Source organism: Patiria miniata, unplaced genomic scaffold, assembly GCF_015706575.1.
Source record: "Patiria miniata isolate m_02_andy unplaced genomic scaffold, ASM1570657v1 HiC_scaffold_25, whole genome shotgun sequence".
NCBI lineage: Eukaryota > Metazoa > Echinodermata > Asteroidea > Valvatida > Asterinidae > Patiria > Patiria miniata.
Genome location: NW_024037064.1, coordinates 9,100,799 through 9,117,574, shown reverse-complemented (window position 1 = coordinate 9,117,574; position 16,776 = coordinate 9,100,799). Strand labels below are relative to the sequence as shown.

The window sequence follows — 16,776 nt, the reverse complement described above, 5'->3', positions numbered from 1 at the left end:
AACAACATCACAGAAATACTCCAAATATTGTCAGTTGGGAGACTGCCAACACTAGACTGGTACTTACCACGTAGCTCAATTCGTCATGGATGATGATTTTGTAGCTGGTTCAAATCCCACGTGCCAAGTGCCAATTATGTAGGCTACTATTTAAATTTTTTTGTTGTGATTTTTTTTTTTATTTCCTGGCAGTGCTGATCTCACATTTCTAATCACTCAGCTCTGCCTTGCATGCTTTGATTTTTTAATAATCATTTGCCTTGCTTCTGTCTTTTTCCCCACTTTTTTGTGTGATTGTCCTGAAATTTTTAGGCTATGTTGAACCCACGACTCCGGCACCACCTAAACCAAGTGAACCTACACCAAAGCCCACTGGTATGTGTACCACCTTTATTACATTTGGGGTTGGGAGGGAAAGATGTTCTACAATATATGTTTCATCTTCTGTTCTGTTTTCTTTTGTTCTTGTTTCATTTCATCTTGTTGATTGGTTGCTTTGTTTTATTTTGAGGCTTATTAATATTGTGTTTTTCATCTCCAGACATGTTTTTCGTTCGTTTTGTTTCATTGTGTGGTCTTGTATAACGGACAGCTTTCTTTTACTTCAGCCTAATTGTCAAGTTTGACACGCAATTACACACTTCCACTTTTGGTTTTCTCACCATCATTTTTTGAGCACCTTGATTTCAGTTATTATTTTTGAGCCACATTGCTAGTGCTTTTGAATATTTCATTTTTACTGTCTAATCTGCACCCATTGCTTAAGTAAAATCATTTTTTCACTGCCATTTAAGTTGTCATAAATGCTTTTCATTACAAGTTTTGTCACTACATTCTGACCCACATTGAGTAACATTGTCTTCAAGAACATGTAGTTGTTCATAAGTGCGAGCATGTAAATAGTGAGTTTAATAAGTGCAAAAAATGACAATCTTGATTGTTTCTGAAAAAAAAAATGATCCCTCTGTTTAGTTCATTCGTCCATGAAAAGGCAAAAGCACAATTATGTTTGATGTTCCTGCTCTGTAGGTGTTTTCTAATTCAGATTGTCGTCAACTTCAAAGATACACCTTTGTCATTTTAAGTTTGTATTTGTTTTCATGTCTAGTGCGCTTTTTATTTCTTTATTCTTTCACATGTTCATTGTTCATAATAAACATGTCTGCTCCTTTGTGCTGTTCCCTTGAGTTTGTTACTCTGCTCCAATACTCCTCCACAAAGCAGCCCTTCCTCTTTTTCTTGCATAAATAACACCTGAGTGTAATAAGCACAAGGGAACAATGGATGAGTGAAGTACGGTAATTAGAGGTCACAGTATTTGCAAATAGAAAAAAAAAGAACTTCCAAAATAATTAAGAAATATGTGAGTACCTTTGACTGTTAATATGCATGAACGTTAGTCTTGGTCATCCTTTGAAATCATGGCACCTAGTGTGCTGTCATTTTCAAGAATTGAGGAATTTTTGCATCAATTTCCAACGTTGGTCAGCCGACCGTCGTTGGGGATTTCTTTTGTTTTTTTAAATACTGCCCCAAATTTACCAAATTTAGATAAATCCACATTTTGTTTGCAATCGGCCGCACATCGGTAACGGGTTCAAGCCAGCTAGTCTGGTTTCCTGAATTGACAATTCCCTGATGTCTATAAATTGTTCTGTTATGAGGGTTTGAAATGGAGTCAGGGAACCAGACTACAAGGGCAGCAATTTTTTTCTTGATTTATCCAGCATCCGCTATGAACACAAAACTGTATAACAGGTCAGTGTAAGAATATTTGCTACAAAATATAACCCCAAATCCATCCATTTCAGAAAATTACAGCTAGCAAATGTTACCTTTAAGTACCGGTAGGCATTTCGGAAACAAACATTTAATGATACTCGGTATGCATTATGCCATATGTTTTAATTTACCATGTTTGTCTTTGTTACATGTACCTGTCAAAAAGTATGTGTTAAGTTTCAAAGCTGTTTAAGTCTTTTAAGTTGTCTTTTCCAATGGCCCATCTTTGAATCTTTCAGATGCTTCAATAACTTGATCTTTCCTCTAGCAGTACGTAAGAGCACCACTTACATGTACATGTACATGTACATGTATACCGGTACCTTCATGATACATGTGTGGATGTGCAACTCATTTTTATCATTGTAATTTTATCTTATCGAATGTAAAACATTTTATTTATAGAACTAACTCATCTTTAATCACTTAACACTACATGCATCATTCAGATTTTAACCCCTGCATATCTTGCATGCTGCATCCCACTAGTGATTGCTGTTAAGTTACACTAGCCTTCCCAACCAAACTCCAAATGTACGTACATGTATTTATCTGGTGTGGCCAGTGTGGTTGCCCCTTCTGTCGCTAAGAATTAACACATAAACAACTGTACTACATGGTATTACATTGTGTTCATTCACTGAAGGATCAATCAAACCATAGAGTGCTGGGGCGGTTTAGGGCGCTACAGTGACTATTAGAGTACCCGTAATAGATGTGTGTTATAAAGCACACATACGGTATGCAACTGCAGTTGTAACAACTCATTAAACAAATGTGACTCTGCCCTCATGTACCAATTTATTGAGTGGAGAGTAGCGATCATGAGTTTATACATATGTACCGGGTAGGAATACCGGTACAACGTGTACATAAAGTGTCTTGACAGTGGACACATGTACAATGCAACCCCACAGGCTGGACTTGAGCCTACAATATTCAGAAACACATGTTCATGTATAAATCATGAGTTTTACATTATGTACCGGTACATGTACGTAAAATACCGGTAGGCCTATGTATGTCCACAACAATAATATTGCCCTGCCATTTATCATGAAACGTGTACATGGAATCATACATTCTTTGAATACTTCATGATACATGTTGCTGTTTAACTCAGGTTTCATTAACATGTTTGTTGTGAAAATAACCCTAACCCCCTGGTAGTTCCCCAGGACTACTCATGTGAGTTTCCTGCTCAACCCAATTTGCCAATTGGTACATATACCGGTAGTTGGATCCTGTTGGATTGAGCAGGGTGACTGAGGGTTAACTCTTTCGCTACGGAATTTAATTTACCGATTTTTCCACGTTTGGACGTAATAAACCGCTGGAAATTCCGCCGTGTGTCGATGTGGACGCCGCCATCTTTAAATGACTCTCTGTAAACAAACTGCTCACAATAACCTGCAGCAGACCCCGGCGAGACGGAGAGCCGCTGGTAGCGGCTCAAACTAGGGTCAGAGGTTATACGATATAAATTATGTAGATAAGGCACACGTCATGGGGATACCCTGTTTATTCACAGCGACGTCACCGAGCCGCTGCCAGCGGCTTGCCGTACAACATGTACAGTTTTTGTGTGCCGGTGTCAACGGCTCGCCGTAGCGAAAGAGTTAATAATCCCCAATTCAAACTCACTAAATGTAGACTGATGGTACAAGTTCTACATGTAGTTTCACTTCTTATAACAGGTTTCTTAGATGAAAAACATGAAGCTTTGTGTGTTGAGAAATGTATTAGGTTGGAATTGAGTCAGCCTCAACTCAAACTGTGAGTTACCGGTACATGTGCTCACATAACAGGTAACACTGTGATACCTGAGACTGGATGACTTGTGGTTGCGTTTAGATTACTGTGATTGATTTATTGGTATGATGACTTTTAATGATGATTTTTTTATGTATATGGCTGAAGATAACGCTTCGTTACCAATATCATAATGTGTACATTACATGTACATGTAAACCCCTGTCACACAGTGCCATTCACTCTACATGTAAGCCCCGTGCGTGATACGATGGTCATGACCACAAAGATGTATTGAAACGTGGTGAGGATGCGGGAAATTTTTAAAAATGAAGGCTCCAGCCTTGGATCCCAGACCATAATCCGTGTGTGCCTTGTACCATCCTCGTCCAGTCCAAGCCGTTCTGAGGCAGTTCTATTCAAGTCAAATGTGGCTCACACTCATGTTCCCAACCCATCCTCATCCCGTCCAAGCCGTTGGCGTCAAGTCCAGCACGTGCTTATCCTGTGCCAGCAGTAGGTGGAGGTGTGGGTGGGAACTTTGTAAGCACGGCACAGACGTAGGAGATTTGTGATTGAAAGATAGTCCCGATGTGCTTCACAGCGATGCTCCCGACTGCCTTCCCGTGGACCCCATGTCCAGGTCGTTTGAGTTAAATCCTCGCCTGACCTTGCAGCATCCTTACCTCATTGTGAATAGGACGGGAGAGTCTCACGTTTGTTTTGAACAAGCTGAAAACAGTCGGGGCACTTTGCCATTCTGTCAGGACCTTCCAGTGTCTATCAAGTCCCCAACATGAGCTCCCCGTTTAGAGCAGTTGCCGTCAAGTCTTTGTCCAGTTTTGCCAAGTTCTGTGGTCGTGACACCATCAGGATGCCTGAACGGCACTGGTAACAGGGGCTTCAGAGAGATCCTTGTGTGGAACACATTGCATCTGTGGCATGTGCACTGATTTCGAACATGTACAATACAAAGTGTGAAGACTAATTTTATCCTGAATACGTGCATGTAAACCTGTTGACTCTTTGCATGAGCTGCAGACATAAGTACATGTGTAGTAAGAATGGTCTACAGGTGTACATGCAGACGTGTACCGGGTAATTGTGGGGAAAAGAGTGCTTATATGAGCTTATGTTCATTAATTAAGCTAACTCTGCATCTGAGGTCACAAAAACAAAGTTCTACATGCAACTCTTGTTCTCTGACTGTATTCTCTGACCGTATTGAGGCAGCACTCAGACTAACAATAAATGTCACTTTTAAATTGTTTTGTTTTAGTAAGTACTTTTCTTTTATTCCACTCCTGTATTTTGCAGTCGGTTTGGATGCAGGCATCATTGCAGCAATCGCCATCGGTTGCCTGATTGTTGTAGCCCTAGTGATTGGTGGAATCGTTTATTGTTACACGCAAAGTGAGTAATGGGCTTAAATTATTGACCATCCAACTGTGACCAAGGTTCAAAATCACACCCAATCGCAAAAGTAAGATTGGGTTTTCTGTCCCTACCTTACCATACCGGTTCACCTCCATGGCCTGGTTTCAAATCCAACTTTGACCTTTATGTGGGTTGGATATTCATTCCCTACCTCACCATAAACCTCCATTTCCTGGGTTCAATTGCCACTCAGGCCTTTATTTGTATAATACACCCTCCACATCCAGGGCTCGGGTTCAAATCCCACTCAAACCTGTATATGATTGCACCACATGTATACACCTCTGTGGCCCGGGTTTGAATCCCATGCAGTTATATTTTGATTGGATTGTCAGTCCCCACATCCCCATACAGCTCCATGGTCTGGGCTCAAATCCCGCTGCGGCCCATAATTAGAGTAATTTTTAAGTCCCTACCTCACACTACAACTTCATGGCCCCGGATTCAAATCCCAATCAGAGTGATACAATTTGGATTGGATTTTTCGTCCCTACCTCACCATCCACCTCTATGGCCCGTATTCGAATCTAATAGAGTTATATTTGGATTGGATTTCAACCTAAAAACAGTTGAGTGGGTACTTTTGTATGGATTCCATACATTTTGTTTGTCTTACATGGCAATTAAAAAAAAAATGTTCACCTGTTGAAAATGTGTGTATGTAAAGTCTACTGTGTTTTGTTGTTTTCTTCAGAGAAATTCTGCTTCGATTCGAACAAGACTTCAAACGGGTGAGTACATTTTTTGTCGTTTGACAAGGATGATTTTTACTCTCCATTTGGGTTGTGGGAAATATTAATGAGAACGCAGTGCGTTCTGGACATGGATGTGTTATATTTCTTTGTCACGCACATGTCCCTCAATCCTTACATGAGTGCAAGTGGTTATAGTTCATGCTGTGCATTGTGGTTGTGTTGCATTTGGCAGAAATAACATTTTGAGTTCAAAAGTTTATGTGAATGTGCTTGAAGCATGCATTTCTTGCTTTTTGCCCCTTGCTGGTAAAATTGTGTTTGTGGTGTATTCCTGCAAATGTTCCTCTCAATTTTTCCTTCCAACACATCCATACCCCCGTTTTGTTAATATATATTTTTTTTTCAAAACTATATTTTTAAAAGGTTAAAACAAAACCAACTCAAATTCCAACATTAAATAACAGACTTACCTTGTTTTACAAACTATGAGTAGGAGCAGTACATGTCGTTTGATGACAATAAAAGTACAATGTACGTAATACGATACAGACGAAATAAAAGATTAATACAATACAAAGTATTTTTTTCTTCTGTAAAATTACAGTGTATCTTGATATTTTAATACATGTTTTTTAAAACAAGTACGTGTACATTGTATACATTTTTGTTTCATATTCAAAATCCTTCCCCAGATGCTGCAAGGAAAAATTACTTGACAAAGCTTGATGATATCAAAGCAAAAAGACTTTTTTTTATTAGCCACTTTCCCGGTTTTTGTCCCTTGCTTTACTTTTTGTTTTCCTTTATCCCCTTTTGTTTGTTCGCCTCACCCGCCTACTTCCTTCGTTCCTTTGTCCCCGCCCCCACCTTTAGTGGTTCCTCGCCCAAGAAGCAGCCCTCGGTAGTTAACGCAGACATGATCCGCAACCAGCCCGAGGTCCGACAGAGCGTCCACAACTATGACGACGAACCAAAAAAGCCCCGCGTGCCGCGTAGCAACTCGGGCAAGCCGGCGCCCGAGAAGGAAGCCCTGAAGCAGAGTGCGCCCCCTACTGACAATGACCACCAGGGGTACCCTATGGACTCGTACGATGGTGACCCACAGGTACGTTGCGAAAAAAAGGGTTGAAGTGGTGCGACATCATCATCAACCAATGTTTGATTTGGGCTTTGCTAGGAGTAGGATGTACATGTAGTTAATACAATGCTTGTTCCATTGTACCATAGTGTGGCTTTCTCTTACTAACTTGTCGTTTCCACGCGTACGGCGCAAATATACAGGTAAGTTGCGATATAGAGTCACATGGTGAGATAAAAACCAATAAACATGTTTTGGGACTCGCTGCCATCAAAATGATCGGGACTAGGATGCAGTTGTTGAGTTACCCTTTAGGGCAGCTCCACGCAAAAGTGACCATGGCTGGAAATTGGAAACTGAAATCTTCCAAACTACAAGCATCAAAACATCAAATGGGGTGTCGAATTAAAGAAGACAACAAGATCTTTCGTTTGAGTGGGGGCAACAGTGTCATCAGTGCAATGGTGCAACAGTGTCATCTGATGTCTGTTTTGGCATATTGCTGGGATAAAAATAATTGGGAATACGATGCTCTAATTGTCATGGATCCTCATTTGCTTACAGTAGTACAGTTTCCGTCGCACCCAGACTGGTACTGGTACCATGGGCATTATGCACGCGTTATTTCATTAATTGTTAACTGTTGAATGGGATGGCGCCAGACTATTTATGCCATGTATGCAGGCATAATAAAGCCTTATTTTACTGTCATTTTTTTTGTGAATCTGGCTTTAAACATTAACCCTTACTCTCTGAGGGTAGTTTACTGCATGTCAGTTGGTTATGCCAATGCCCTCCAGCTGCAGTTTATTGGCAGATAGTTAGTCTTAACAGTGAAGGCTCCAATTGGCAGGAGTTGGAGGCCCTGGAGGGTGCCTGATACTGACCAGCTGGGGGCACTCACTTTGTTATCAGAGGACTCTCATTGTTCTCTGTGGCATGTATTGGAGTGCCTGTCCAGTTACCCTTGAAATGACATGGCAGATATTGGAGGGCCATGCAAAAAACATAGGATATTTTCTTGAGGCACATATTGGCATGTGTTGGAGGGTCTAGTAGGGTAAGGGTTAAGGAGTGTTTAATTATAAAAATATTAATTATTCATTGAAGCAGACTGGAATTAATTAGTAATTAATTTACTTTCATTCTTCTTGGCACGTTCCAACTCACTTTCAATTCAATATGGCCGACTCGTGCATAAGGCCCATGGACACTGCACAAGTATCCACTCAACAGACACAAAGGGAGAGTTGGGGGAGACCACTGGGAGGGACAATCAAATGTATTGCTGATGACGCCAGATGCTAACGCCAAATCTGTCGGTAACATGCACATTTAAAACAAAACTTCATCCAGTGCCCGCATGTCCCCTACAGCTCTTGAAAATGGTGGCAAGGGCCATCTTAATGTTCTTGCATGGGGTCCATGGGTTTTGGTTATTCCAGTTGCTCCTTACGGTAGGCCTATAGTAGTTTGATCTTATCAGGATCTTATGCTGGCGACATGCAGGTAGGTTTAAAGAAAGGATTCATGTTGGTCATGGACTGCAGTGTAACACCTCTCAATTATTAGTTAGCACTTTTCTTTTTATTCTTTAGTACCAATAACCATCCCAAACAGCCCTGCGTGTTCCTCCCTTTACCACCCCAAACTGCCCCAACGCTAAAGGTCCCTATGGTTTTCTGGATTCATCAGGGATTAAATACATTGTAACACAATGTAGTGAGGTACTATGGGGTAAACCCAGTACATGTAGTACCATTGCACTTTGCAGCCCCAACCGCTAGACACTTATTGGAATGATGGATTCATTAAGGAATAAATACATGAATGTAGTGCAGGTGCTAGTGCATGCAGGGTTGAAGGGTTTTTTTCTGCAATAAATAATGATTAAAAATAGTACATTATTAGTACAATGAGTCCTTACCTTAAAGTTCTACGGTAGTGTTGTCTTCCTTGACTTGAACGACATTGACGCACAGGTCAGCTGATGTGTGGTCACCCTATGGCTGACAGTATACTAAAGGGTGAAATGAGGGGGAAAATGTGGTTGGACAAGGTGGCATAAGGTTTTGTTCCGACAATCGTGGAAAATGGCTCGAAAATGTGCAGCCATAATTTGGGCGATTCACAATGCAGTGTACCACCAAGAGTTTGCCACGGAGAGTTCATTTTTCACAGCACATTGTGGGAGATGGTCGACAAACTCGCAGAGCGGGACATTTGAAATTGTTAGTTTTTCCGGTCAGTATTTTCGTAAGAGTAAGGATCAAGTATCTGTTTGCCTTTTTCTTTTCTTTTTATCAATCTCATGTTTTTTTGTAATAGTGGCAGAACGCTATGCCCCAATCTATAACAAATTAGTTGAAGTTGTCTACTGACCCTCATTCAAATGGGCCGTGTTTTGTCGACGGTAAACTTGAAAAATGGACTCTCCATGGCAAACGCTGAATCGCCCGAATTGTCCACCGTCCGAAATTGAGATTGCATTGTCCAAAGCTATTATTCCAAAGTCACAGCGCAAACGTACTATACCTCAAACCACGTATTATCCCCAACAAAAAAATCTATACATGTATTTACTGATTTAAAAGAAATTAACTAAAGTAGGGTTTGAACCTGTAACCTCTGGAAAACCGTACAAGTGCTTTACCAACTGAGCTATCCAGCCCTATGTTACTGGTTTCCCCATACTGCACCTAGTCAGTTTCCTGTTGTGGTTTACTAAAAAAAATACTGAAACTTTGTTATACATCTTCTGTACTGTCACTGTGTACATGTATTTTGCATCCTTTCTCGTGTTGCATATTGTCGTAACTCATATCTCTAGTTGTGTGTAATGTGGCATGCAGTGGGATGTTTGATTTATATTTTGGTGGTGGTGCATTGTATGTATACTAACCCGAGTTCCATGAATGACCATTGCTGAATTTGAATTTCATAGACAGTCATCATTTCATGAAGTTTTACCTCTGCCATGCCCGCCCCAAACAAGCTGTGTTATTTGAGCTTATGTTCCTTTCAAGTTGTAATGATAAGCTTGCAGTGCCCCCCCCCCACCTTTTTGCCCCCCCCCCCCTTTTTCCCACTGGGGGGATCCCCCCACCCACTTTTTTTGTATAGTGCAACTCATAAATTTGCACTGGAATTTCTCTTGAAAAGAAAAACTAGGTTACATGTAGCTGTTAAAAATGCATTGTACAGTACTTCTGACTTGTGTCTGCTGTTTCATCCAGTGCAATTTTGTTAAAAGAAATAAGTACTGTAGCTTAATTGCCATATGAATTAGACCCAGGTGTTTGATTTGGGAAGATGTGGAGAGATTTCAACCATATGGGACATGTGAGATACTGTACACCATATGTGACTGCATTTTGATGGTGCTCAGTTGATCATATCATTTAATGGTGTAAGATCACAGGTTTGTTATCACCGTTGTTGTGATCAAATCTATCACGCGTTTGGTCCGAACTAAATCACAAGTCCATCCACAAATCCAGCCACAAGTAAATCACAAGTCCATCACAAGTCTGTTCATAGGAAAATTACAAGTGCATGCACAAATCTAAGCCTGTTTACAGGGTTGATCAGTAACAAAGGAATGCTTTTTCACAGTTCATTTGAATAGCGTGTGACTTGACTTGGGACTGGACTGGAGGACTTGTGATTAAGCCCCAGTCACACATTCACGGTTTGGAGCTACGGATGACCACGGTTTAAAATTCGTGATAAACCATGGGACTACAGTATTCATCCTCAGTACATCCGTGGTTATCTGTCATCTTCCTACAGAAGTTTGATACTGTTCATAACTTCCGTCATGAAAATTAATCTGTAGTGCAACCATTGGACATCCGTAGGACAATATTCGTAGTGTTATTTATACATGACTATTCATGCATATCTTGGAGATTTGTAGCTCATTTGTGGTAGAAATCTACGAATTCGCTATGAATGTCCTACGGATATGCCCGGATGTGCTAGGGTTCTGCAAAGGTTGTACTACGAATATCCACGCTTTATGCGTAGGAGAAGCTTGGTCATCCGTGACCCAATCGCAGACAATCGTGATGTTAACGTCATTATTCTTAGTAATACCGTCGTTATTCTTCACCAATCTGTCTATATTCTTGACAAACCGTGGGGTTATCGTAGAGAAACCGTAGGACAGTCGTCGCTATCCATCCTGAAACCGTAGTGCATTTTTAGAAAGTTGATTTCTCCACGAACCTCGACAGTTCATCGTGATCAATTGATTCTTGGTAAACCGTGGATATTCGTAGCTCCTACTGTTAATGTGTGACTGAGGCTTTAGCATGTGATGGTCTTGTGAGGACTTACGAGGACTTGCGAGGACTTGCGATGGACTCAACTTTAATACTGTTTGCAACTTGCCATTTTTTTTTGGCATCTTTCCCCAATACAGGAAGGTAGAGGCCAAGCCGGTGTAAATTACGCTGACCTGCAGTTCCAGAACAGAGATAGGCCGACAAACGGGCACGGAAAAATCCACCAGTCTGATGAGGAACCCACGCAGTATGCATCCATCCTCGTCTAACATCGCCGTCCCTCCTGCGACAAAGTGTAGAGGTCCATGTGTTTGTTTGAATTGGGGAGAGACCATGTTGCAGCTGTAGACTCAAAAAGAGGTGGTATGACATGATTTGGGGATGTTTTATTGTTTGTTTTAAATCACTTTGACAACGCATGAAATCATAATGTACAACCCTTTTAAGATGTAAAGATCGAAGATTGTTTTTAAATTAGTGATCAGACCATTGTGAAAATTGGGGGTGTGGTGATTACATGGAAATTGACACAAGGAGGTGGCTGATAATGTTGCCAATGATTAGTGTCCCAAATTGATGAACATCAATGATAACACCCCTCTGTTACAACGGACTAGCCTTTGGTTTTCCTTCAATTTTACAAATCGTTCCGTCAGTGCAACAAGGTCGTAACTCCATCCTGCAACAAAGTCATCTCGCGCAAATACGCTCTGTGTAACAAGGTCATATCTCGACGTCCATTGACTTTCTGTGGGTACATACCGGTTATTTTAAGTGAGATACGACCTTTTGACATTCTGAAACCTACGTTTCACGTACGGAAATACGACCTTGTTACACGTACACGACGAAATATGAACAGCATGATACAAACATCAAGTACGCATATTGAAATTAGCATCTTAACTTTTATAAGTGATTTGATTTAATGACGCAATGATACATTTAAAATGCACCATAAATTTTCTGTGAATGTGGTTGTGTATAATGGCAGACAATGCACCTGCCAAAAATTACACACTGTCTTGCATATACATGTAATTAAATCATCCCCACCATTCTACCCCCGACCGTGCCCCCCCCTACTCCCCACCATACCCCATATTCCCCATCCTCCCCTTACCTGTACCCCCAAACCTACATGTATACCCTCCCCCACCCGTTCCCTCTTCCTAACCCTTACCTAACTCCTTGTTACTCATCCCCTTGTTATCCCACCCCACCCTCCTACACCCCACTCCTCCTACACCACACCTCTCTTACACCACATCACTTCCCCCACCTCTTCTGCCCCTCCAAAATATCCACATTTTTGAGTTGGTTTACATTCTTAGCAAAAGAAAAAACACAGTTTCAACCTAGTCTAAAAATAAAATGGCCTCAAAGGCTCAATGTACTGGGATTGCATTAACTGAATTGTACATGTAGTCTTACTTGATATAAACTTGTGCAAAACTTTCATCGTGCCCACCGTAAAACTGCCATGTTCAGTTTTGCAAAACGTCCTACATTGCAAAATAATTAACATTGCCCATGCTAACTAATGCAACTAAGTGAAGACATACAAAGTCGTTTCGAGCTACCCAATGATTTGGAAATGGATACTCCAGCCTAATTTTTTTCATCTTTCATGTTATTATTCCTTCATACCACCATAGATGCATACAATCTGTAGATATACTTTTCTTCAATGAAGACTGGACAATGGATTCACTCTCTTAAGATGTAAATACTTTTCATTTTTTTTCAGCATTTCATGAAGATCAAATTGTTTATAAATAATTGGTCAAGAAACTTCTCGAATGTAAGAAAAGTTCCACAGTTTGTATTTTGCCTGTAATTTGCAAATGTTGCTGTTAAAGCTACTGTTAAAAAAAAATTGCTTCGAAAAAGATGTTTTTGGGTTGGAATGTTTGAGATTGCGTTTGTGATTTGGTGCTTAAAAACGAGAAAGGGTCAAAAGGTTTTTACAATTTTGGTGTTTATTCGGAGTTGATAACACTGTTCGTCTGAAGTAACTGTACAAATCTCTCACTCACTGTATAAATATTCATTAGATGATGTCACATTGATGAGTTATATCGTAAATAATTGCCGTAATTGGTCTTTGTTATGGTAATAATGGTAATACAAAAATGGGTAATACATGTAGTTATGAGAGTCAGGTGGGCCAATATTCAAATTGTGATTGGTCATGCTGTTGTATAGAGAATCACGTGTTTATACTCCTGTTCATGTAGGGAGCCTTGTGCTGATGAATATTCATAGTGTATCATTAGCATATTTTGAGTTCACCAATCAGAATATTATTAATATTATGTAGGGAGCCTTGTGCTGATGAATATTCATAGTGTATCATTAGCATATTTTGAGTTCACCAATCAGAATATTATTTTATTCATTACACAGAGAGCTTTATTTGAATAATATGAACTGAGCAGTATGTGTAACAACTTAAGATTAAAAGGAGGCTGTAGTTTGACATGTGACCCCATTTAAGCAGACATTATTTCGAAAGGGTAGGAACAAAATGTTTAAAAAAAAATGAAGGGGAAAAAAAAAAAAAAAAAAAGCTAAACTGTGGACTGGAATAGTATTCTGTATCCAACTGCTATTTTTAAAGCTATTTTCATACTATAAAATGATGTCCAATGTCAAAATTTATTTTTTAGAAACTGTATGGTCCTTATAATTTGTTAAATAAAATGTATGTGTAGATTGAATGTGTCTGAATGTGTATCGTCCCCTTTGGAAGGCAAACATTTATAAACAAGTGCCATGGTAACACAGTTTTGATGTCACATAACATCCGAAGGCAGGATTTTAATCATTGTACTCAGTTGCAATTTTGTTTTCACTTTTAGATGTCTTTTACACATTAACTGCATACAAAAGCTTTATGCCGTAGTACCGTAGTTTGTACATGTATATAATTGGACCTACATGTATGGTTATTTCTTCAACCGTGTATGTCACTTGTCACTTGGTGTCACCGCAGTGTCACTAATCTGCCTCTGTGAAAATTTAACTTTCTCACCCAATAGGTTTCCCAAACTAGGTATTCTAATGTCATGTCAGGTTGTGTCCTTTGGTTTGACTGTCTACCAGTCAATCTGTCACCCTGTTTGCCAATCAAACACTTCAACGTGCCACCCTGTAGTCACTGGCCACCAGACATGGCACCTTGTATTGTTGGCTGCCCGATGTGTTGCCTTGTTCTGATTTGTCACTGTGCCATTGTCTTACTGCCTACCTGATGTGACAACCTCTGTCAAAATGATAATGTGTATTTTTAAAGCACACGCATCTACATGAACCAGTATTGGTGTTCAAGGTGTAACATCGTTATAAGGGCAAATGAAACATTCCAAAGACAATCTCAGCTCCTTGGGGAGAATAGAGCTTGATGCCATTTCGGTGCAAAGCAGCCAAAATCAACCGGACATGGCACTCAGTATTATCGTCCATCTGATGTGTTACTTTGTCCTGATTTGTCACCGTCACAGTCTCACTGGCTACCAGACACTATGTGCCATGTCTGGCAGCCAGTGACTATGGGGTGGTAAGTTGAAGTGTGGCGTTGACAAGCAAAACTATGACAAGCAACACTATGTCTCTTTGCAGATGGAAAACATGTCATTTGCGACACTGTCCACCATTCTCAATATCCTGTCCTGATTGTCTACCTTGCTCGCCCTCTATCTGTCACCCAGTGTGACTGTCACCCAGTGTGACTGTCATTAGGGCATGTCACCAAGTCATGATTCAACTGTCGATCCTCTTAACCTTCTCAGTCTGACAAACTAACCCCTTGTGTCCGGTGCTTGCCTTGTCACATGTCCATAGCATCAGTTTATTGTACAAATGACAAAGTAGCTTTTAGCATTTTAATTTTACCAATATATGTATTTAGCTTCACTGCTGCCTTTAATGGAATATACATACTTTATTTGCGTAATCCTTTTGCACGTGTAAATATAGAGTTAATTTAAATTGATTTTTGATTTTTGTATTATAATGTTCAGAATTGTAACCGAGACCAAAACGAGTCAATCACAAATCAGGTCACAAGCAGTCACGTGGCCTGAGACTGGATGACTTTGTGATTTACTTGTGACTGATTGACAACTCTACTGATATTATTCCATCCATTGTCTGTCACTATTGTCATGGTCAAGGATATTATTTTGTCACATTGCATGTAAATCAAGTTGTGTCACAACCACCCTTTAACAGTGATGCTAGACGTTTACTGTTTTGTGGGGGAAAAAAACTCTGGTGAATTCCTGGATATTTTGTTTTTGTTTCTGAGTACTTCTTATATCTTAGATCATTTTGTAAGTTTCTGGTTTTCTTCTGATAGATAATCACAGAATTCATTACACATTTTGTTTTTATGTCTTCATATTAAAATAAAAGTATAAAAACATTTGTGGTTGATTTTAGTTTTTCCGTCAATATAGAAACCAACATGTATGCATAGCCTTGTTTATTCCAGTATTTGCTTCGAGTTATTTTGAGTTACAATTAACCTTTGTGTGTTTTTATTATTAATGGCATATATATATTAATATGTTTGTTTTAATCATCATTGGATACACTAACAGATCTAGGTGATTTTTGTCGAATTTCTTTTGTAAAAATTGGTTGATTTCGCTGTTTGCATTGGATTTGCGCCTAATTGCTGGTAAAACTGCTCTTACATCACAATAATTATAAGCTGAAGACGTGTTCTCTATTGTGAAATGGTGTGCTCAATCATTTGCAACTAAACACAAATTTAGAGTGATAAATTTATCGATTCTGAAGATATCATGCCGTTTTCATCGGAAGTGCCCAGCTTATACATAATAAAAGGAAACATTTCAAGCTTGCAGTTGCCATTTTTTTTAGCGTTCAAATGTTGTTATACAATCGGTGTACATAATTATCGTGTAAATTATAATTACCAGTACTTTGTAGCCATTAAATAAAGGCAAATTGCTCGCTGGTTGTAATTATGAGAAGCACATTGCATTGTTTTGAGTGGGATTTTGTTTATTTGTCTTGAAAGGTTTCCTGTTTGTAAGATTTCCGTTTTTCTGTAATTCGTGCATTCACCTGTTTTCTCTGTATACCCGCAGTGACATGGCATGTAACAATAGCAACGTGTGAGGTTTGATATTGAAAACATCTGACCTCAAGTACGCAAATGCTGTTATGTTTCCCGAGGCACGTGTGAAAGTTACTGGTATGAAAGCCGTTACACGATCTACACCTACATTGTATTTAAAAGTAGGCCATTTTTTGTTTACTTCTGCACAATACATGTACTATGTACAGTCGAACCCTGATAAGAAGAGCACTGTTAATACAACATCCTGCTTATAACAAGCAAAATATTAGGTCTCAAGTGTTTGTTTTGCTTTGTTTTCCATTCCTGCTTATACAAGTAAGGTACCTGTTATAAAAAGGTAATTTGTAAAGTCCCAAAGAACCTTATCATAAAGGTGTTCAACTGTACACAAACTTGAAAATGCCAACCATGGTCAATAAAATATTGATGTGATCAAACTGAATTGGATCTCGGAACCTTTAACATAACCTGGTCAAACGATGGCTTGTAATTTATACTCTGTCTGGCCAAGACGCACAATTATCGTTGATTTGGTACATGTGTAGGCCTACATATTCATTTGATATACAAAATTTTTAAAATTTGCCTCTGACGAAGGCCTTGCTAATTAGGCTGTAATATCAGGCT

The 16,776-nt window shown here is 39.6% G+C and overlaps 1 protein-coding gene across 2 annotated transcripts in view; it reads left to right on the top strand.

Moving 5' to 3' along the window:
- The window catches only part of LOC119732826 (cell adhesion molecule 3-like), a 34,153-nt gene extending 18,109 nt beyond the window's left edge, over positions 1-16,044 (top strand). For both annotated transcript variants that reach the window (XM_038206429.1, XM_038206430.1), the window contains 5 exons: positions 313-375; positions 4,852-4,947; positions 5,666-5,702; positions 6,540-6,771; positions 11,171-16,044. In XM_038206429.1, coding sequence (XP_038062357.1) covers positions 313-375; positions 4,852-4,947; positions 5,666-5,702; positions 6,540-6,771; positions 11,171-11,302 — 560 coding nt within the window. In that variant the 3' untranslated portion in view covers positions 11,303-16,044. The remainder of the gene's footprint in view (positions 1-312; positions 376-4,851; positions 4,948-5,665; positions 5,703-6,539; positions 6,772-11,170) is intronic.
- The last annotated feature ends 732 nt before the right edge of the window (positions 16,045-16,776 follow it).